At 46.4% G+C, this 23,771-nt stretch overlaps 1 protein-coding gene across 3 annotated transcripts in view; it reads right to left on the bottom strand.

Annotated features, from left to right (window-relative positions):
• ST6GALNAC4 (ST6 N-acetylgalactosaminide alpha-2,6-sialyltransferase 4) overlaps window positions 1–21,880 on the bottom strand; it is a 31,988-nt gene extending 10,108 nt beyond the window's left edge. For 2 of the 3 annotated variants that reach the window (XR_012711858.1, XM_075260489.1), the window contains exons 1-3: window positions 21,805–21,880; window positions 20,213–20,257; window positions 19,283–19,432 (exon numbers count right to left, since the gene is read on the bottom strand). Coding sequence is in view for 1 of the 3 variants with exons in the window: in XM_075260489.1 (XP_075116590.1) it covers window positions 19,283–19,432; window positions 20,213–20,224 (162 nt within the window). In the remaining 2 variants the exon portion in view is untranslated. Of the gene's footprint in view, window positions 1–19,282; window positions 19,433–20,060; window positions 20,113–20,212; window positions 20,258–21,804 lie in introns of those variants that run through there. The other variant, XM_075260490.1, reaches the window with a different exon arrangement.
• Between the last annotated feature and the right edge of the window lie 1,891 nt (window positions 21,881–23,771).

Genomic DNA, 23,771 nt, shown 5'->3' with positions numbered 1-23,771 from the left:
TTATTCAGAAACCACTGAGGCAATCTACATACTATAGGTAGGTGTGAAATAGACAAATAGACTTTCTAAAGGCTATGCAAAGGTGTGATTAGCTAAAAATGACTTTTCCTAGTGATAGAGCCCCTTTAAAGGGGTTGTCCGGAAATGAAAACATACAAACAAACAAAAAAAAAAAAAAAATATATATATATATATATATATATATATATATATATATATATATACTAGAGGGATGACCCGGCTTCGCTCGGGTATATTACATGTTATGTTTGTGTAGTGGCCTCATAAGAATTGTCCAATTTTGTACTGATGTATTTTGTATGTGGTTTGTGTGTATGTCCATAAGCGTCATGTGATTATGTGTATCTCATTTTGGATATCAGTGAAAAACCTGTGATCAGTTGTTATGGATACCTGGAGTAAAGCTGTATCTAATCCTTCCCCATGCAGTACTGTGTTTAGACGCAAGTATCTAATCCTTGTTGGTGTGGTACTGTGTACAGATGTGTGTATTAGAGATGAGCGAACAGTGTTCTATCGAACTCATGTTCGATCGGATATTAGGCTGTTCGGCATGTTCGAATCGAATCGAACACCGCGTGGTAAAGTGCGCCATTACTCGATTCCCCTCCCACCTTCCCTGGCGCCTTTTTTGCTCCAATAACAGCGCTGGGTAGGTGGGACAGGAACTACGACACCGGTGACGTTGAAAAAAGTAGGCAAAACCCATTGGCTGCCGAAAACATGTGACCTCTAATTTAAAAGAACAGCGACGCCCAGCTTCGCGTCATTCTGAGCTTGCAATTCACCGAGGACGGAGGTTTCCGTCCAGCTAGCTAGGGCTTAGATTCTGGGTAGGCAGGGACAGGCTAGGATAGGAAGGAGAAGACAACCAACAGCTCTTGTAAGAGCTAAATTCCAGGGAGAAGCTTGTCAGTGTAACGTGGCACTGACGGGCTCAATCGCCGCAACCCAGCTTTCCCAGGATCCTGAATGGAATACACTGTCAGTGTATTCCCGTATACCCGATATATACCCCGATACCCGTTCCAACGGTGTGCCCCCCCACCTTCACCCCAGAAATACCCTGCAAGTCCCCTAGCAATAGAATTGGGGCTATATACACCCACAATTTTTACTACTGGTATACAGTGCCATTGTCTGACTGGGAATTCAAAGAATATATTGGGAATACAAATACCCTCATTTCTTGCTACTGCCATATAGTGCCAGTTTCTGACTGGTAATTCAAAGAATATATTGGGGTTACGTGCACCCACAATTTTTACTACTGGTATACAGTGCCATTGTCTGACTGGGAATTCAAAGAATATATTGGGAATACAAATACCCTCATTTCTTGCTACTGCCATATAGTGCCAGTGTCTGACTGGGAATTCAAAGAATATATTGGGGTTACGTGCACCCACAATTTTTACTACTGGTATACAGTGCCATTGTCTGACTGGGAATTCAAAGAGTATATTGGGAATACAAATACCCTCATTTCTTGCTACTGCCATATAGTGCCAGTTTCTGACTGGGAATTCAAAGAATATATTGGGGTTACGTGCACCCACAATTTTTACTACTGGTATACAGTGCCATTGTCTGACTGGGAATTCAAAGAGTATATTGGGAATACAAATACCCTCATTTCTTGCTACTGCCATATAGTGCCAGTTTCTGACTGGGAATTCAAAGAATATATTGGGGTTACGTGCACCCACAATTTTTACTACTGGTATACAGTGCCATTGTCTGACTGGGAATTCAAAGAATATATTGGGGTTATAAATACCCTCATTTCTTGCTACTGCCATATAGTGCCAGTTTCTGACTGGGAATTCAAAGAATATATTGGGGTTACGTGCACCCACAATTTTTACTACTGGTATACAGTGCCATTGTCTGACTGGGAATTCAAAGAATATATTGGGGTTATAAATACCCTCATTTCTTGCTACTGCCATATAGTGCCAGTTTCTGACTGGTAATTCAAAGAATATATTGGGGTTACGTGCACCCACAATTTTTACTACTGGTATACAGTGCCATTGTCTGACTGGGAATTCAAAGAATATATTGGGAATACAAATACCCTCATTTCTTGCTACTGCCATATAGTGCCAGTTTCTGACTGGTAATTCAAAGAATATATTGGGGTTACGTGCACCCACAATTTTTACTACTGGTATACAGTGCCATTGTCTGACTGGGAATTCAAAGAATATATTGGGAATACAAATACCCTCATTTCTTGCTACTGCCATATAGTGCCAGTGTCTGACTGGGAATTCAAAGAATATATTGGGGTTACGTGCACCCACAATTTTTACTACTGGTATACAGTGCCATTGTCTGACTGGGAATTCAAAGAGTATATTGGGAATACAAATACCCTCATTTCTTGCTACTGCCATATAGTGCCAGTTTCTGACTGGGAATTCAAAGAATATATTGGGGTTACGTGCACCCACAATTTTTACTACTGGTATACAGTGCCATTGTCTGACTGGGAATTCAAAGAATATATTGGGGTTATAAATACCCTCATTTCTTGCTACTGCCATATAGTGCCAGTTTCTGACTGGTAATTCAAAGAATATATTGGGGTTACGTGCACCCACAATTTTTACTACTGGTATACAGTGCCATTGTCTGACTGGGAATTCAAAGAGTATATTGGGAATACAAATACCCTCATTTCTTGCTACTGCCATATAGTGCCAGTGTCTGACTGGGAATTCAAAGAATATATTGGGGTTACGTGCACCCACAATTTTTACTACTGGTATACAGTGCCATTGTCTGACTGGGAATTCAAAGAGTATATTGGGAATACAAATACCCTCATTTCTTGCTACTGCCATATAGTGCCAGTTTCTGACTGGGAATTCAAAGAATATATTGGGGTTACGTGCACCCACAATTTTTACTACTGGTATACAGTGCCATTGTCTGACTGGGAATTCAAAGAGTATATTGGGAATACAAATACCCTCATTTCTTGCTACTGCCATATAGTGCCAGTTTCTGACTGGGAATTCAAAGAATATATTGGGGTTACGTGCACCCACAATTTTTACTACTGGTATACAGTGCCATTGTCTGACTGGGAATTCAAAGAATATATTGGGGTTATAAATACCCTCATTTCTTGCTACTGCCATATAGTGCCAGTTTCTGACTGGGAATTCAAAGAATATATTGGGGTTACGTGCACCCACAATTTTTACTACTGGTATACAGTGCCATTGTCTGACTGGGAATTCAAAGAATATATTGGGGTTATAAATACCCTCATTTCTTGCTACTGCCATATAGTGCCAGTTTCTGACTGGTAATTCAAAGAATATATTGGGGTTACGTGCACCCACAATTTTTACTACTGGTATACAGTGCCATTGTCTGACTGGGAATTCAAAGAATATATTGGGAATACAAATACCCTCATTTCTTGCTACTGCCATATAGTGCCAGTGTCTGACTGGGAATTCAAAGAATATATTGGGGTTACGTGCACCCACAATTTTTACTACTGGTATACAGTGCCATTGTCTGACTGGGAATTCAAAGAGTATATTGGGAATACAAATACCCTCATTTCTTGCTACTGCCATATAGTGCCAGTTTCTGACTGGGAATTCAAAGAATATATTGGGGTTACGTGCACCCACAATTTTTACTACTGGTATACAGTGCCATTGTCTGACTGGGAATTCAAAGAGTATATTGGGAATACAAATACCCTCATTTCTTGCTACTGCCATATAGTGCCAGTTTCTGACTGGGAATTCAAAGAATATATTGGGGTTACGTGCACCCACAATTTTTACTACTGGTATACAGTGCCATTGTCTGACTGGGAATTCAAAGAATATATTGGGGTTATAAATACCCTCATTTCTTGCTACTGCCATATAGTGCCAGTTTCTGACTGGGAATTCAAAGAATATATTGGGGTTACGTGCACCCACAATTTTTACTACTGGTATACAGTGCCATTGTCTGACTGGGAATTCAAAGAATATATTGGGGTTATAAATACCCTCATTTCTTGCTACTGCCATATAGTGCCAGTTTCTGACTGGTAATTCAAAGAATATATTGGGGTTACGTGCACCCACAATTTTTACTACTGGTATACAGTGCCATTGTCTGACTGGGAATTCAAAGAATATATTGGGAATACAAATACCCTCATTTCTTGCTACTGCCATATAGTGCCAGTGTCTGACTGGGAATTCAAAGAATATATTGGGGTTACGTGCACCCACAATTTTTACTACTGGTATACAGTGCCATTGTCTGACTGGGAATTCAAAGAGTATATTGGGAATACAAATACCCTCATTTCTTGCTACTGCCATATAGTGCCAGTTTCTGACTGGGAATTCAAAGAATATATTGGGGTTACGTGCACCCACAATTTTTACTACTGGTATACAGTGCCATTGTCTGACTGGGAATTCAAAGAATATATTGGGGTTATAAATACCCTCATTTCTTGCTACTGCCATATAGTGCCAGTTTCTGACTGGTAATTCAAAGAATATATTGGGGTTACGTGCACCCACAATTTTTACTACTGGTATACAGTGCCATTGTCTGACTGGGAATTCAAAGAGTATATTGGGAATACAAATACCCTCATTTCTTGCTACTGCCATATAGTGCCAGTTTCTGACTGGGAATTCAAAGAATATATTGGGGTTACGTGCACCCACAATTTTTACTACTGGTATACAGTGCCAATTTCTAACTAGGAATTCAAAATGCGCAAGGCTCCCGGAAAGGGACGTGGACGAGGCCGTGGGCGAGGTCGGGGGAATGGTTCTGGGGAGCAAGGTAGCAGTGAAGCCACAGGGCGTCCCGTGCCTACTCCTGTGGGGCAGCAAGCATTGCGCCACTCCACAGTGCCAGGGTTGCTTGCCACATTAACTAAACTGCAGGGTACAAACCTTAGTAGGCCCGAGAACCAGGAACAGGTCTTGCAATGGCTGTCAGAGAACGCTTACAGCACATTGTCCAGCAGCCAGTCAGACTCTGCCTCCTCTCCTCCTATTACCCAACAGTCTTGTCTTCCTTCCTCCCAAAATTCCGAAGCTTTACAGAACAATAACCCAAACTGTCCCTGCTCCCCAGAGCTGTTCTCCGCTCCTTTCATTGTCCCTCAACCTGCCTCTCCACGTCACGATTCCACGAACCTAACAGAGGAGCATCTGTATCCAGATGCTCAAACACTAGAGTCTCCTCCATCTCCGTTCGATTTGGTGGTGGATGACCAGCAACCCACCCTCATCGACGATGATGTGACGCAGTTGCCGTCAGGGCATCCAGTTGACCGGCGCATTGTGCGGGAGGAGGAGATGAGACAGGAGTTGGAAGAGGAAGTGGTGGATGATGAGGACACTGACCCGACCTGGACAGGGGGGATGTCAAGCGGGGAAAGTAGTGTGGATGTTGAGGCAGGTGCAGCACCAAAAAGGGTAGCTAGAGGCAGAGGCAGAGGTCAGCAGCTTAGGCGAAGCCAGGCCACACCCGGAATCTCCCAAGATGTTCCAGTTCGTACCCAGCCCCGAAAAACTCCCACCTCGAGGGCACGTTTCTCGAAGGTGTGGAGTTTTTTCAAGGAATGCGCCGAGGACAGATATAGTGTTGTCTGCACAATTTGCCTCTCGAAATTGATTAGGGGCTCTGAGAAGAGCAACCTGTCCACCACTTCAATGCGCCGTCATTTGGAATCCAAGCACTGGAATCAGTGGCAGGCAGCAACGGCAGGACAAAGGCCGACTGCCGTTCACGCCACTGCCACTGCCTCTGCCTCTGCCACTGCCACTGCTGACTGTGCTGGCGATGCACTCCAGAGGACGAGCCAGGACACCACTTCATCTGCCTCCGCCACTTTGTTGACTTCTACCTCATCCTCCCCTGGTCCTGTCTTATCTCCTTCTCCTGCACCATCAAAGGCACCATCAGGCGTTTCTTTACAACAACCCACCATCTCTCAGACATTGGAGCGGCGGCAGAAATACACTGCTAACCACCCACACGCGCAAGCCTTGAACGCCAACATCGCTAAACTGCTGGCCCAGGAGATGTTGGCGTTCCGGCTTGTTGAAACTCCCGCCTTCCTGGACCTGATGGCAACTGCGGCACCTCGCTATGCCGTCCCTAGCCGTCACTACTTCTCCCGGTGTGCCGTCCCCGCCTTGCACCAGCACGTGTCACTCAACATCAGGCGGGCCCTTAGTTCCGCGCTTTGCACAAAGGTCCACTTGACCACCGACGCGTGGACAAGTGCATGCGGACAGGGACGCTACATTTCACTGACGGCACACTGGGTGAATGTAGTTGAGGCTGGGACTGCTTCCCAAACTGGCCCGGTGTACCTCGTCTCCCCGCCTAACATTCCTGGCAGGGACACGAGAAGAACACCCCCCTCCTCCTCCTCTTCTACCGCCTCCTCCTCCGCCACCGCCTCCTCCTCCGCCACCGCCTCCTCCTCCGCTGTTAGATTGACCCCAGCTACGAGTTGGAAACGTTGCAGCACTGGCGTTGGTAGACGTCAGCAGGCTGTGCTGAAGCTGATCAGCTTGGGGGACAGACAGCACACTGCCTCCGAGGTGAGGGATGCCCTCCTCGATGAGACGGCAATATGGTTTGAGCCGCTGCACCTGGGCCCAGGCATGGTCGTTTGTGATAACGGCCGGAACCTGGTAGCAGCTCTGGAGCTTGCCGGACTCCAACATGTTCCATGCCTGGCCCACGTCTTCAACCTAGTGGTGCAACGTTTCCTAAAGAGCTACCCCAATGTTCCAGAGCTACTGGTGAAAGTGCGGCGCATGTGCGCCCACTTTCGCAAGTCGACAGTAGCCGCTGCTAGCTTAAAATCTCTCCAGCAACGCCTGCATGTGCCACAACACCGGCTTTTGTGCGACGTCCCCACACGCTGGAACTCAACGTTTCAGATGTTGAATAGAGTGGTTGAGCAGCAGAGACCTTTGATGGAATACCAGCTACAAAACCCTAGGGTGCCACAAAGTCAGCTGCCTCAGTTTCACATCCATGAGTGGCCATGGATGAGAGACCTTTGTGACATCCTACGGGTCTTTGAGGAGTCCACAAGGAGGGTGAGCTCTGAGGATGCGATGGTGAGCCTTACAATCCCGCTCTTGTGTGTTCTGAGAGAATCCCTGATTGACATCAGGGATAACTCAGATCACACAGAGGAGTTAGGGATAGCATCCGATCCGTCACAGCTGGAGAGTAGGTCCACACATCTGTCCGCTTCACTGCGTTTAATGGAGGAGGAGGAGGAGGAGGAGGAGGAAGAAGAGTTGTCCGATGATGTGATGGCGATACAGGAGGCTTCCGGGCAACTTCGAATCGTCCCATTGTTGCAGCGCGGATGGGTAGACATGGAGGATGAGGAGGAAATGGAGATTGAACTTTCCGGTGGGGCCAGAGGAGTCATGCCAACTAACACTGTGGCAGACATGGCTGAGTTCATGTTGGGGTGCTTTACAACCGACAAGCGTATTGTCAAAATCATGGAGGACAACCAGTACTGGATCTTTGCTATCCTTGACCCCCGGTATAAAAACAACATCTCGTCTTTTATTCCGGTAGAGGGGAGGGCCAATCGCATCAATGCTTGCCACAGGCAATTGGTGCAGAATATGATGGAGATGTTTCCAGCATGTGACGTTGGCGGCAGGGAGGGCAGTTCCTCCAGTAGGCAACCAAGTTCTCACCGGTCCACACAAACGAGGGGCACACTGTCTAAGGTCTGGGACACCTTGATGGCACCCCCTCGCCAAAGTGCCGCCACGGAGGGTCCTAGTGTCACCAGGCGTGAGAAGTATAGGCGCATGTTGCGGGAATACCTTTCCGACCACAGCCCTGTCCTCTCCGACCCCTCTGCGCCCTACACGTATTGGGTGTCGAAGTTGGACCTGTGGCTTGAACTTGCCCTATATGCCTTGGAGGTGCTGTCCTGTCTTGCCGCCAGCGTCCTATCTGAGAGGGTGTTCAGTGCAGCCGGTGGCATCATCACTGACAAGCGCACCCGTCTGTCAGCTGAGAGTGCCGACCGGCTCACTTTGATAAAAATGAACCACCACTGGGTAGAGCCGTCATTTTTGTGCCCACCTGTGTAAAGCACCCCAACATGAAACTCCATGTCTGTACTCAACCTCTCCAATTCCTCCGCATCCTCATACTCATCCACCATAAGCGTTGCACAATTCTGCTAATACTAGGCTCCCTCCACCCTGATTTCCCCCAACTCTGCTGGTTAGAGGCTCCCTCCACCATGAATTTGCCCAAACTGGGCTGTTTAGAGGCTCCCTCCACCATGAATTGGTCCAAACTGGGGTGGTTAGAGGCTCCCTCCACCATGAATTGGTCCAAACTGGGGTGGTTAGAGGCTCCCTCCACCATTAATTGGTCCAAACTGGGCTGGTTAGAGGCTCCCTCCACAATTAATTGGTCCAAACTGGGCTAATTAGAGGCTCCCTCCACCATGAATTGGTCCAAACTGGGTTTTTTAGAGGCTCCCTCCACCATTAATTGGTCCAAACTGGGCTGGTTAGAGGCTCCCTCCACAATTAATTGGTCCAAACTGGGCTAATTAGAGGCTCCCTCCACCATGAATTGGTCCAAACTGGGTTTTTTAGAGGCTCCCTCCACCATTAATTGGTCCAAACTGGGCTGGTTAGAGGCTCCCTCCACAATTAATTGGTCCAAACTGGGCTAATTAGAGGCTCCCTCCACCATGAATTGGTCCAAACTGGGTTTTTTAGAGGCTCCCTCCACCATGAATTTGCCCAAACTGGGCTGTTTAGAGGCTCCCTCCACCATGAATTGGTCCAAACTGGGCTGGTTAGAGGCTCCCTCCACCATGAATTTCCCAAAACTTGGCTGTTTAGAGGCTCCCTCCACCATGAATTTGCCCAAACTGGGCTGTTTAGAGGCTCCCTCCACCATTAATTGGTCCAAACTGGGCTGGTTAGAGGCTCCCTCCACCATGAATTTGCCCAAACTGGGGTGGTTAGAGGCTCCCTCCACCATTAATTGGTCCAAACTGGGCTGGTTAGAGGCTCCCTCCACCATGAATTTCCCAAAACTTGGCTGTTTAGAGGCTCCCTCCACCATTAATTGGTCCAAACTGGGCTGGTTAGAGGCTCCCTCCACCATGAATTTGCCCAAACTGGGCTGTTTAGAGGCTCCCTCCACCATTAATTGGTCCAAACTGGGCTGGTTAGAGGCTCCCTCCACCATGAATTTGCCCAAACTGGGCTGTTTAGAGGCTCCCTCCACCATGAATTGGTCCAAACTGGGGTGGTTAGAGGCTCCCTCCACCATGAATTGGTCCAAACTGGGGTGGTTAGAGGCTCCCTCCACCATTAATTGGTCCAAACTGGGCTGGTTAGAGGCTCCCTCCACAATTAATTGGTCCAAACTGGGCTAATTAGAGGCTCCCTCCACCATGAATTGGTCCAAACTGGGTTTTTTAGAGGCTCCCTCCACCATTAATTGGTCCAAACTGGGCTGGTTAGAGGCTCCCTCCACAATTAATTGGTCCAAACTGGGCTAATTAGAGGCTCCCTCCACCATGAATTGGTCCAAACTGGGTTTTTTAGAGGCTCCCTCCACCATGAATTTGCCCAAACTGGGCTGTTTAGAGGCTCCCTCCACCATGAATTGGTCCAAACTGGGCTGGTTAGAGGCTCCCTCCACCATGAATTTCCCAAAACTTGGCTGTTTAGAGGCTCCCTCCACCATTAATTGGTCCAAACTGGGCTGGTTAGAGGCTCCCTCCACCATTAATTGGTCCAAACTGGGCTGGTTAGAGGCTCCCTCCACCATTAATTGGTCCAAACTGGGCTGGTTAGAGGCTCCCTCCACCATGAATTTCCCAAAACTTGGCTGTTTAGAGGCTCCCTCCACCATTAATTGGTCCAAACTGGGCTGGTTAGAGGCTCCCTCCACCATGAATTTGCCCAAACTGGGCTGTTTAGAGGCTCCCTCCACCATGAATTTGCCCAAACTGGGCTGGTTAGAGGCTCCCTCCACCATGAATTTCCCAAAACTTGGCTGTTTAGAGGCTCCCTCCACCATTAATTGGTCCAAACTGGGCTGGTTAGAGGCTCCCTCCACCATGAATTTGCCCAAACTGGGCTGTTTAGAGGCTCCCTCCACCATGAATTTGCCCAAACTGGGCTGTTTAGAGGCTCCCTCCACCATGAATTGGTCCAAACTGGGCTGGTTAGAGGCTCCCTCCACCATGAATTTCCCAAAACTTGGCTGTTTAGAGGCTCCCTCCACCATTAATTGGTCCAAACTGGGCTGGTTAGAGGCTCCCTCCACCATGAATTTGCCCAAACTGGGGTGGTTAGAGGCTCCCTCCACCATTAATTGGTCCAAACTGGGCTGGTTAGAGGCTCCCTCCACAATTAATTGGTCCAAACTGGGCTAATTAGAGGCTCCCTCCACCATGAATTGGTCCAAACTGGGTTTTTTAGAGGCTCCCTCCACCATGAATTTCCCAAAACTTGGCTGTTTAGAGGCTCCCTCCACCATGAATTGGTCCAAACTGGGCTGGTTAGAGGCTCCCTCCACCATGAATTTCCCAAAACTTGGCTGTTTAGAGGCTCCCTCCACCATTAATTGGTCCAAACTGGGCTGGTTAGAGGCTCCCTCCACCATGAATTTGCCCAAACTGGGCTGTTTAGAGGCTCCCTCCACCATGAATTGGTCCAAACTGGGCTGGTTAGAGGCTCCCTCCACCATGAATTTCCCAAAACTTGGCTGTTTAGAGGCTCCCTCCACCATGAATTGGTCCAAACTGGGCTGGTTAGAGGCTCCCTCCACCATGAATTGGTCCAAACTGGGGTGGTTAGAGGCTCCCTCCACCATTAATTGGTCCAAACTGGGCTGGTTAGAGGCTCCCTCCACCATTAATTGGTCCAAACTGGGCTGGTTAGAGGCTCCCTCCACCATGAATTTGCCCAAACTGGGGTGGTTAGAGGCTCCCTCCACCATTAATTGGTCCAAACTGGGCTGGTTAGAGGCTCCCTCCACAATTAATTGGTCCAAACTGGGCTAATTAGAGGCTCCCTCCACCATGAATTGGTCCAAACTGGGTTTTTTAGAGGCTCCCTCCACCATGAATTTGCCCAAACTGGGCTGTTTAGAGGCTCCCTCCACCATGAATTGGTCCAAACTGGGCTGGTTAGAGGCTCCCTCCACCATGAATTTCCCAAAACTTGGCTGTTTAGAGGCTCCCTCCACCATTAATTGGTCCAAACTGGGCTGGTTAGAGGCTCCCTCCACCATTAATTGGTCCAAACTGGGCTGGTTAGAGGCTCCCTCCACCATTAATTGGTCCAAACTGGGCTGGTTAGAGGCTCCCTCCACCATTAATTGGTCCAAACTGGGCTGTTTAGAGGCTCCCTCCACCATTAATTGGTCCAAACTGGGCTGGTTAGAGGCTCCCTCCACCATGAATTTGCCCAAACTGGGCTGTTTAGAGGCTCCCTCCACCATGAATTGGTCCAAACTGGGCTGGTTAGAGGCTCCCTCCACCATGAATTTCCCAAAACTTGGCTGTTTAGAGGCTCCCTCCACCATTAATTGGTCCAAACTGGGCTGGTTAGAGGCTCCCTCCACCATGAATTGGTCCAAACTGGGGTTTTTAGAGGCTCCCTCCACCATGAATTGGTCCAAACTGGGGTTTTTAGAGTCTCCCTCCACCATGAATTGGTCCAAACTGGGGTTTTTAGAGTCTCCCTCCACCATGAATTGGTCCAAACTGGGGTTTTTAGAGGCTCCCTCCACCATGAATTTGCCCAAACTCTGCTGGTTAGAGGCTCAATCCACCCTGATTTTCAAAACAAATGTTGGTGCCAACCTCAACTTACTACAAGGGCCAAATTCACTGCTGGTGACAAGCTCTCCTCACTGCAAGTGCCAAATACACATGTTTCAAGGTGTTTTCCTACTGTCAGAGAGGTGGTATTGAGTGTGTAAAGTGTGTAGTTGTTAGGCTGTGATGTTGGGGTAATAGAGGGTCTTTGGTGTGTTAGATGCCCCCAGACATGCTTCCCCTGCTGTCCCAGTGTCATTCCAGAGGTGTTGGCATCATTTCCTGGGGTGTCATAGTGGACTTGGTGACCCTCCAGACACGGATTTGGGTTTCCCCCTTAACGAGTATCTGTTCCCCATAGACTATAATGGGGTTCGAAACCCGTTCGAACACACGAACATTGAGCGGCTGTTCGAATCGAATTTCGAACCTCGAACATTTTAGTGTTCGCTCATCTCTAGTGTGTATCTAATCCTCCCCTGTGTGGCATTGTGTGAAGAGGCACGTATCTAATCCTCCAGTAAATGAAACTGTGTGCAGACGTGCATATCTAATCTTACAGCATGTGGTACTATGTGCAGACGCGTGTATCTAATCCTCTGGCGTGTGGTACTGTGTGCAGATGCGCGTATCTAATCCTACCCCGTGTGGTACTGTGTGCTGAGATGTGTATCTAATTATCTGGCATGTGGTCCTGTATTCAGACGCATGTATCTAATCCTCCCCTGTGTGGTATTGTGTGAAGAGGCGCGTATCTAATCCTTTGGCGTATGGAACTGTGTGTAGACGCGCGTATCTAATCTTACAGCATGTAGTACTGTGTGCAGATGTGTGTATCTAATCTTATGGCGTGTATAACTGTGTGCAGACGTGCATATCTAATCCTCTGGAGTGTGGAACTGTATGTAGATGCGTGTATCTAATCCTACGGCATGTGGGACTCTGTGCAGACGTGTGTATCTAATCCTATGGCGTGTACAACTGTGTGAAGACACGTGTATCTAATCCTCCCGTGTGGTATTGTGTGAAGAGGTGCGTATCTAATCCTATGGCGTGTGGAACAGTGTGTAGACGCGCGTATCCAATCCCCCGGCATGTGGTACTGTGTGCAGACGCGCATATCTAATCCCCCGGCATGTGGTACTGTGTGTAGACGCGCGTATCTAATCCTCCCCCGTGTGGTACTGTGTGCAGACACGTGTATCTAATCCTCCCCCGTGTGATACTGTGTGCGGAAACGCGTATCTAATTCTCTGGCTTGTGGTACTGTGTCCAGAGGCATGTATCTAATCTTCCAAAGTGTGGTACTGTGTGCACACACACGTATCTAATCCTCCCTTGTGTGGTATTGTGTGAAGAGGCGCATATCTAATCCTTCGGTGTGTGGAACTATGTGTAGACGCGTGTATCTAATCCTATGACATGTGGTACTGTGTGTAGACGCACGTATCTAATCCTCCCCCGTGTGATACTGTGTGCTGAGACGCGTATCTAATTCTCTGGCTTGTGGTACTGTGTGTAGAGGCATGCATCTAATCCTCCAAACTGTGGTACTGTGTTCACACACACGTATCTAATCCTCCCCTGTGTGGTATTGTGTGAAGAGGCGCATATCTAATCCTTCCGCTTGTGGAACTATGTGTAGACGCGCGTATCTAATCCTACTGCATGTGGTACTGTGTGCAGACGCGTGTATCTAATCCTATGGCGTGTACAACTGTGTGCAGATGCGCGTATCTAATCCTCTGGAGTGTGGAACTGTATGTAAACGCGTGTATCTAATCCTACGGCATGTGGTACTCTGTGCAGACGTGTGTATCTAATCCTATGGCGTGTACAAATGTGTGCAGATGCGCGTATCTAATCCTACGGCAAGTGGTACTGTGTGCAGACACGCGTATCTAATGCTACAACATCTGGTACTGTGTGTAGACGCGCGTATCTAATCCTACGGCATGTGTTACTGTGTGCAATCGCGTGTATCTAATCCTATGGCGTGTACAACTGTGTGAAGACACGTGTATCTAATCCTCCCCTGTGTGGTATTGTGTGAAGAGGCGCGTATCTAATCCTATGGCGCGTGGAACTGTGTGTAGACGCGCGTATCCAATCCCCTGGCATGTGGTACTGTGTGCAGACGCGCGTATCTAATCCTATGGCATGTGGTACTGTGTGCAGACGCGTGTATCTAATCCTCCCCCGTGTGGTACTGTGTGCAGACGCGCGTATCTAATCCTCCCCCGTGTGATACTGTGTGCGGAGACGCGTATCTAATTCTCTGGCTTGTGGTACTGTGTGCGGAGGCATGTATCTAATCCTCCAAAGTGTGTTACTGTGTGCACACACACGTATCTAATCCTCCCTTGTGTGGTATTGTGTGAAGAGGCGCGTATCTAATCCTTCGGCGTGTGGAACTATGTGTAGACGCGCGTATCTAATCCTACTGCATGTGGTACTATGTGCAGACACGTGTATCTAATCCTATGGTGTGTACAACTGTGTGCAGACGCACGTATCTAATCCTCTGGAGTGTGGAACTGTATGTAGACGCATGTATCTAATCCTACGGCATGTGGTACTCTGTGCAGACGTGTGTATCTAATCCTATGGCGTGTACAAATGTGTGCAGATGCGCGTATCTAATCCTTTGGAGTGTGGAACTGTGTGTAGATGCGCGTATCTAATCCTACGGCAAGTGGTACTGTGTGCAGACACGCGTATCTAATGCTACGACATGTGGTACTGTGTGTAGACGCGCGTATCTAATCCTACGGCATGTGTTACTGTGTGCAGACGCTTGTATCTAATCCTATGGCGTGTACAACTGTGTGAATACACGTGTATCTAATCCTCCTCTGTGTGGTATTGTGTGAAGAGGCGCGTATCTAATCCTCCCCCGTGTGGTACTGTGTGCAGATGCGTGTATCTAATCCTCCCCCGTGTGATACTGTGTGCGGAGACGCGTATCTAATTCTCTGGCTTGTGGTACTGTGTGCGGAGGCATGTATCTAATCCTCCAAAGTGTGTTACTGTGTGCACACACACGTATCTAATCCTCCCTTGTGTGGTATTGTGTGAAGAGGCGCGTATCTAATCCTTCGGCGTGTGGAACTATGTGTAGACGCGTGTATCTAATCCTACTGCATGTGGTACTGTGTGCAGACACGTGTATCTAATCCTATGGTGTGTACAAATGTGTGCAGTTTTGCGTATCTAATCCTCTGGAGTGTGGAACTGTGTGTAGACGCCTGTATCTAATCCTTCGGCATGTGGAACCGTGTGCAGATGCACGTATCAAATCCTTCAGTGTGTGGAACTGTGTGCAGAAGTGCGTATTTAATCCTCTGGTGTGTGGGACTGTGTGCAGACCCGTGTATCTAATCCTCTGGCGTGTGATACTGTGTGCTGATCTGTGTATCTAATCCTCTGATGCGTGTATCTCAGTTTGGATATCAGTGTTGTATTGTGCATGTGGAGTGACCGTGTGTATTGCAGTTGGAATATGAGCGAAAGTCTTGCAGGTTTGTATTGGCTAAGGAGGGGGGGCACTGTGTTTGGAATGCTGTATCTCAGCAACGGTGCGTCCAAGCGAGTTGGAGTCTCGTCTTAAACCTTCCCGGATACCTGAAGTATCTCTGTACCAAATTTGGTGAAGATCGGTCCAGTCGTTTGGTTCGCATTAGAGAACAGACAGACAGAAATTCATTTTTATAATATAGGGAGATATATATATATATATATATATATATATATATATATATATATATTTATTAGAATTGTTTTTTTTTTTTTTTTTTTTTTTTTTTTTTGGGGGGGGGGGGGGGGTGTTCTGTTGCAAAAAATTATGCCACAATAGTCTATAGGTCATGTCTGGTATTGCAATTCAGGTCCACTGAAGTGAATAGGAAAGAGTTGTTATATCAAACACAACCGGTGGATGGAAGTGTCATCTTCTGAAGATAACAGCCATGTTTTTCTATTCCTGGAAACTCCTTAAAAAAATTATAACTGATATTCCTTAGTTTTGTCTGCTTCAGGAAAAGCAGGGTGACACCTAACTTTATGCTATTACAAGCAATCATTGCTGACTCCTTAAAAGGGGATTCCAGTCATTTTAAGTGCTCAATCGGTGGCTGTCTGGCTGCTGGGACCCCCACCACAGATGAGAACACGTCCTTTGTACCTCCGTATGAATAAAGCAACTGGTTACACATGCATGGTTGCTGCATTCACGCTACAGGACTGCTGGAGATAGTGGGGTACACTGCTTGGCTATCCCAGGCAACCCTATTGAGGAATGCTGTCGCTCAAGTTAGACATGGAATGGGACCAATTCATGTGATCGTTGGGGGTCCCAGCAGTCAGATCCCCTCCAATAAAACACTTAGCAATGTATCAGTTGGTAATTAATCAAATTAACACAATTATTTTGCTATTCCGTGTTTGAGGGGACAATGGCAGTACAATGTGGAGGAGTCAAAGGAGCTGACAGAGGAGAAGTCTGCTGCAATATAAGAAGCTGGAATACTTATGGGGTGGTATATAATTGAAAGGAGGAAAAATAGATTTTGGCACACTGTGGGGCAGGCTGAAGAGAGGCTTCTACTAGCTATTGTACAGAGATGACGCATAGTGGCAGGACACTGTTCACCTCTGGGTCAGTCCTCTGCAGAAACCTGTACTTAGTGGCAGCGTCTGCTCTTCTGAAGGTCAGTGTGAGATTTACCAATGGTATGACCAGAGATCAGGTCAAGCTTAAACTGATAAGATCACAATGACAGCAAGATCACACTGACCGCAAGGCCCAACTGCATGAAAGTTCAGGCTGCTGCTCCAACTCGCACTGAACACATCAGCTCACACTATGCCATCTCTCTGCAGCATGGTATCACTTCTTCTCCTTCCTGTGTCAGCCCACCTTCATTATTGTGTGCCCTCTACTTCCCTCTTCCCTTTAGTATTACTACCAAAGGTCTCATTGTAACCTTTAGCTGGCCACATACATGACATATCTGCCGGCTGAACGCTCCTCTACCCACAACTGCTGTCTATGCAATTGTTGGTATTTGTTTTTGGTTCCAGAGCAAAAAAATAAGAAAGTTAAGAATCGTCCTTAGAAAAAAAATTGAGATTTTAATTTTAGGTTATATTGCACAGTTCTGAGTGACTAGAAAGCTACTTGATAACACAAGCCAGCTAGACAATGGTGATGATGCAGTGGACTAAGGAGGTTTGTGTAAGAGGATTAACTGGGAAAACAGGGATCATTTTGAGCCCACATAATTTGCAATACTTAGCCATCATCAGATGTTCCGTCAGCATTACTCTCCCCTGATGGCTAATTATGGATTTTGAGAATTTTCTGTAAATACAGTACATAATAATTAACATGTTTATTGGCCATTCCACAGGTTCGTTAACCGCTTCTCAACTTCTGCTGTACTGGTGTTTAAAGAGAGCGGACGCACGGGAACCTGGTGGCTGCCATAGCTGTTGGGTATCCAGTGCTAATGCCCAAAGCCACCTGAGGCACCGCCTTTTTGCCAGGGATCAACGGCACCCGGAGCAAGCTCCAGGGCTGGCCTCCCGTTGGCATGACAGCTAGGAGCCTTGTGAAGGCCGCCAGGCCTGCCTGTAATCATTTTCTTTTGCAGGATAGCCTGCAATAGAAATTACCTTTTTTTTTTTTTTTTTGCAATGCCTTAGCATTGTAATGCATTGCATTAGTGATCAGAACCCCTGGTGATCAAGTCCTCCTATTTGGTCTAATCAATGTGAAAAATCTAAAAAAATAAATAAAATAAAATTGCCTCCTTTCCCCTAGAACACATATAAAAGTATTTAAAGAGATTCTATCATTTGGAAAACTCATTTTTAACTAAGCATATATTTGCATAGCCTTTAGAAAGGCTATTCCACGCATACCTTTGATTTGTTAATCCTCTCAGCTGTTTTTGAATTAGCCCGCTTTTATTGACATGCTAATTATCCACCTCGGCGCACTGGAAGTTCAGTGAGCACTGTGTGATATGTGTACACAGAGGGAGGTGACAGCAGGGAGGCGGCTGCTGCTGCTGATGACTCCTCAGCCTTCCCTGGCTCTCACCTCCCCCAGTGCTCCGTGATGGATAATTAGCATTTCAATAAAAGTGGGCTAATTCAAAAATGGCTGAGAGGACTAATAAATTAAATGTATGTGTGGAATAGCTTTTGTAAAGGCTATGCAAAGATATGCTTAGGTAAAAATGAGTTTTCCCAATGATAGAGCCCTTTTAAATACTGTGAAACACATACATATTAGGTATCCCTGTGCTTGTCTACAAATCTATAAAAATATTTTTCCTATACAGTAATAATTTGAACAGAAAGATCAAAGCAATAGCAATTCCCCAAAATGGTATAACTAAAAAGTACACCTGGTCCCACAATAAAAAGACGCCCTATGCATCCATCTACACTGAAGTATAAAAATTGTTATGGGTGTCAGAATACAGGGACTTTTAGAAAAAAAAATTTTGGCACAGTTTTGGATTTTTGTTAAGGGGTTAAAATGTAGATAAAACCATGTAAATTTTGTATCCTTGGAATCACACAAACAGGTGACATGTCATTTTGGCAGCATAGTGAACACTTTAGGCTGAGTTCACACAGAGTTTTTTGGTCAGGAATTTGGTTAGGAAACTGACTCAAATTCCTCCTCCAAAAAAAAAAAAAAAACGCCTCACCATACAGTCCTATGGTGAGGCGTTTTTAGGAGGAGGAACTTGAGTCAGTTTCTTGACCAAATAAGTCTGTGTGAACGCAGCCTTGGGGTCCATTCACACGGAGGAAAATGGTGAGGAATTTGGTGTGGTGCTAGCAGAAAAAGAAACCCACTGAAGTCAATGGCAGGCTTTCTTTTCAGCGCTGAAATTCCACATCAAATTCCTCACCATGTTCTTCCATGTGAATGGACCCTTTAAAACGAAGCCCATAAGAAAATCGCACAAATACACTTTTTCTTCAATTCCACTCCATTCTGAATTTTTTTTTCCAACTTCTCAGTACATTGTACAGAATAATTAATGGTAGCATCATGAAGAACAATTTGTCCCACAAACATTAAGACTTCATATGGTTCTGAGAGTGGAGAAATAAAAAGGTTATGGGCTTTGGAAGGGAAGGGGGTGAGTCAAAAACGGAAATCGAAAAATGCCTACGACGGGAAGGGGTAATTGGTAACTGATCCTTAGGCTAGGTCATAGGATTGGCCATTGACTCCCATGGCCATGACTTAAGTATGTTTTTTCTGCATCCTTCTGTATAAGAACGTGCAGAAAGGGATCCATAGCTTATAAATGCATGAGAGCCCTTCATTTGTGTAAGCAATACATTACTCCTTGTAATCTGTAGTTGTGCCCCCCTCACCTCGCCATCTGGAAGTCGGCTGTATCCCCAGAGCTGCAGTACACGAGGTAGAAAAGATGGCGGACGCTCTGCTGGTTCCTTGATGTTTGCTTTAATCCAGCACAACCAAAGGATGACACAAAGCAGCAGGCTCGCCACACACACCCGACCCTGCGAACAGAACAGACATTACATCAGGGTCTATAATGTCCACACATACCAGGTAAAATCTGTCTGAGATTTGTGCCAGATTTATCAATATTGTATAATTAATTAGATCTCATTCAGTTTTTTCAATGAATTAGGATATGTTCACACAGCAGAATTTGGCACTGACGTAGAGCCAGATTCTACCTCAAAATCAGCTCCAAACTTTGCCTGAAACCAGATTCCATGGATTTCTATGGGAGTCAGACGCAGAATTCTTCAGTTAGCAAAAAAACATAAGCGTCATGCTCGATTATCGGGTGGATTCACATTTGCGCTGGGGACTCCGTTTGGCGACTTCATCGCAGTGACCATCAAAAATCGCAAGACAAAAAAAATTATTTTTCATCCTGCAGTTTTAGTTTAAAACAATGGACACCTGTCGGCCCCTATTATAGTCAATGAGGTGTCTGTCAGTCACCGTTGGGTCCAATGTCTGTTGTTCTGATCCTCTGACACCTGGTCACAAATGTGAACCTAGCCTAACCTCCATTGGAGTGAATTTGCAAATTCCGCAGCAGATCCATGGAATTTGGTTAAGCAGAAAAATTCAGCTTCACATACCAGGAGAAATTCTATTGTGTGAACATACGCTTACAGGATCTTTACTGCTTCTGACTGACCATAGCTGTCAGCCATTTATGAAGACGTTGGAGATAGAGGAGGAGTTGGAGTCAGTGGTTTGGTCTACTGACTCCACTGTCCTGGTTTATAATGTGAATGTGCACTTGGATCATCACTTACTAAGATCTTCATGTTTCATCAGATGTGGAGACTCCCTCCAAGGGCCTGAAACAAAGAGAAAACAGACTGTGTAAAATGGCAGACTACCGTTATTATAATCCAATGGTATCAACCATCATAGGATAAGAGCAACAGACTTTAATGGCAATAAAGTGACTGAGGCAGACAGATCCACATCCAGCTGCATTCACTGTAATATAAAAAACACAAAGGAAGTTTTTTTCCGTCATGTTTGTTTACTTTTCTAGAAGAAGTCGTACCCGCAGGACATTTCTTTTTTTATAGATAAGTAAACAATCATGACAATAAAGCTTCGGTCACATTTTTTACATTAAAGTGAATGGGAATGGACACAGACAGAGGGGACATAATCTGCATCCGACTCTGTCTATGTTCGTTGCTCTCATCCTGTGATGCATGAAGATCCAGTATCGCAATGTCACATTGTATCTAATTATTGTCAATGTGGATGCATTGCGGCTGCTGAATTTTGAGTCGCAGGACTCAAGTGACTGTAGAGTCTTTGTGTGCAATTGCAACTCGTCCACACTTTGATTTTTTTTTTTACAGATAAACTACAACCCTAGAATAGTCACGCAACATGGCGTGGACACATTTTAGAGATATGAGACACTGTGTAGCTCTAGGATTTTTTCAAAACTTAAAAGTTATGTAGGTTATCAATATCTGAGTGGGGTCCCCGAAGTCAGACCCCCAAACTGATCAGCTGATAGAAGGGGCCACAGAGCTCGATCAAACGCTGTACCCATATATAGCAGGCACAACACTGTCAGTTGAATCCAACACACATCATGTTTTGCGGTATGTTCCTCGAGACAGGAAATATCGGTAACGTTAATTTTGGCACCGATATCTCCCACCTGTCAGAAAGGTGGGCCTTACAGCCTGGCATCATCACGGGATGTGAGGAACACCTCACTAGACAATATTCTTTCATAGACTTGTACTGTTCGCTTGATGTGGATGGGAAATCTCCTCTATAAGGCCCCACCATAACACATCACGGTTTTTCCTGTGGTGCTTCGAACAGAAAGTTCACTGAGGTTTCCTCTGCAGACTTTCTGCTTCCATTATACTTATTGGGAAACCGCCGGCGTTTCCGTAGGTATAACTAACATGCGGCGATTTCCCAAAACAGCGGCGAAATCCGCAAGGTGTGGATGAGAATCACTAGGGCCTGTGCACACAGTCAGAGTTTTTCACAGGTGGCTAGTTGCATTTTTTCAGCAGAATATTACAGGTTTAACAGAAAATCTGCAATGTATATGTCCTGTGTGAACATACCCCGAGAGAGGTGGGGGTGGGGATAAGGGAACAAAGGACCATGTCCTGTTCTTGTCTGCCCCCTTACACATTAGGTTATGCCATGTGCAGCAGTCTAGTGATGGAGCATTAGTGCATACACCTCACATAAGTGATACCTCTGCCTGGCACAGCTATAGAGGAAGGGCAGAGGACTGAATAAGACCCTACCTAGTCAGCGGTGCCCGGCAGCCCTGGGGTGTGTGCGGCCATTACATGTCCCCGCACCCTCCATCACCATAGTAACACAATGTCCGGCCCCATCTCACCTCCCCGGTGCCCGCTGCATGGGTCACGCCGGTCTGGGTATGCCTGGCATGGGATAAGCAGCTAACGCAGTCCGAGGCCTGAAGGGGAGGCCTCCTCGCCCCGGATAAGGAAGCATCAGTCCCGCCCCAGATAGCACTGCAGGGGGCTACGTGACCAGAGGCGCCATCCTCCCGGCCTGCCTTCTGTGTGTGTGCCCGCCTGCAGGAAGATGGCTTCTGGTAATGGCGGAGGCACATTGTATACAAGCCATAGTATCATATACTGTATAGTATAATGTATACATAGCGGTTCCATAATGTGTACTAGTATATCGAGGCCGCCATGAATTGCAGGGGTTACCTCAGGTAGGCACAGCCTTCAGTAGCTGAAAACCACAGGGACTTTCCTTTCTCTTGTGGGGGTGTATTCACACATTGCAGCAACTCTGACTGAAAATTTGCCTTCCTCATAGAATACATTGCTCTTTTGACCAAGACAACCAGTTATGACCATGTCATCTTGCAACTCTTTCACCAATGTAAGTGAATGCGACCACGAGGATACTGAATATCTAGCAGAACTCCATCTTTTTGTGAGCCTGTCGGGATAGCAGTGCGACTCCATTAACTTACATTCAGAGGTGCGACTCCTGAGCCCCAATCCAAAGTATATATCCGGGGCGCCACATACCATGTGCTATCTAGAATATAGGTGTCTGCTTATGTTGTAGGGCCCCCTGAAGCTCTGGGCCGATAGCGACTGCGTCCTCTGCACCAACCTATAGCTGCGTCCTTGCTTACATTGTTAAATAAACCGTACGGTGATGTGGCGCTCTTTAGTCACTCAGCCCTAGCCTACAGTGTTGGCCAAAAGTATTGGCACCCCTGCAATTCTGTCAGATAATATTCAGTTTCTTCCAGATAATGATTGCAAGCACAAACTCTTTGGTAATATCTTCATTTATTTTGCTTGCAATGAAAAAACACAAAAGAGAATGAAAAAAGTCAAATCATTGATCATTTTACACAAAACTCCAAAAATGGGCCGGACAAAAGTATTGGCCCCCTCAGCCTAATACTTGGTAGCACAACCTTTAGACACAATAACTGCGCACAACCGCTTCCGATAACCATCAATGAGTTTCTTACAAGGCTCTGCTGGAATTTTAGACCATTCTTCTTTGGCAAACTGCTCCAGGTCCCTGAGATGTGAAGGGGGCCTTCTCCAAACTGCCATCAAGAGATCTCTCCACAGGTGTTCTATGGGATTCAGGTCTGGACTCATTGCTGCCACTTTAGAAGTCTCCAGTGCTTTCTCTCAAACCATTTCCTAGTGCTGACCTGAAGTGTGTTTTGGGTCATTGTCCTGCTGGAAGACCCATGACCTCTGAGGGAGACCCAGCTTTCTCACACTGGGCCCTACATTATTCTGCAAAATTTGTTGGTAGTCTTGAGACTTCATAATGCCATGCACACGGTCAAGCAGTCCAGTGCCAGAGGCAGCAAAGCAACTCCAAAACATCAGGGAACCTCCGCCATGTCTGACTGTAGGGACCGTGTTCTTTTCTTTGAAGGCTTCTTTTTTTCCCCTGTAAACTCTATGTTGATGCCTTTTCCCAAAAAGCTCTACTTTTGTCTCATCTGACCAGAGAACATTCCTCCAAAACGTTTTTGGCTTTCTCAGGTAAGTTTTGGCAAACTCCAGCCTGGCTTTTTTTATGTCTCTGGGTAAGAAGTGGAGTCTTCCTGGGTATCCTACCATACAGTCCCTTTTCATTCAGACGCCGGCTGATAGTACGGGTTGACACTGTTGTACACTCGGAGAGCAGGGCAGCTTGAACTTGTTTGGATGTTAGTCGAGGTTCTTTATCCACCATCCGCACAATCTTGCGTTGAAATCTCTCGTCAATTTTTCTTTTCCGTCCACATCTAGGGAGGTTAGCCACAGTGCCATGGGCTTTAAACTTCTTGATGACACTGCGCACGGT

The sequence above is a fragment of the Leptodactylus fuscus genome, chromosome 11 (assembly GCF_031893055.1).
Source record: "Leptodactylus fuscus isolate aLepFus1 chromosome 11, aLepFus1.hap2, whole genome shotgun sequence".
Lineage (NCBI taxonomy): Eukaryota > Metazoa > Chordata > Amphibia > Anura > Leptodactylidae > Leptodactylus > Leptodactylus fuscus.
The sequence above is the reverse complement of the archived record's forward strand: the minus strand, read 5'-3'. Positions and strand labels throughout refer to the sequence as shown.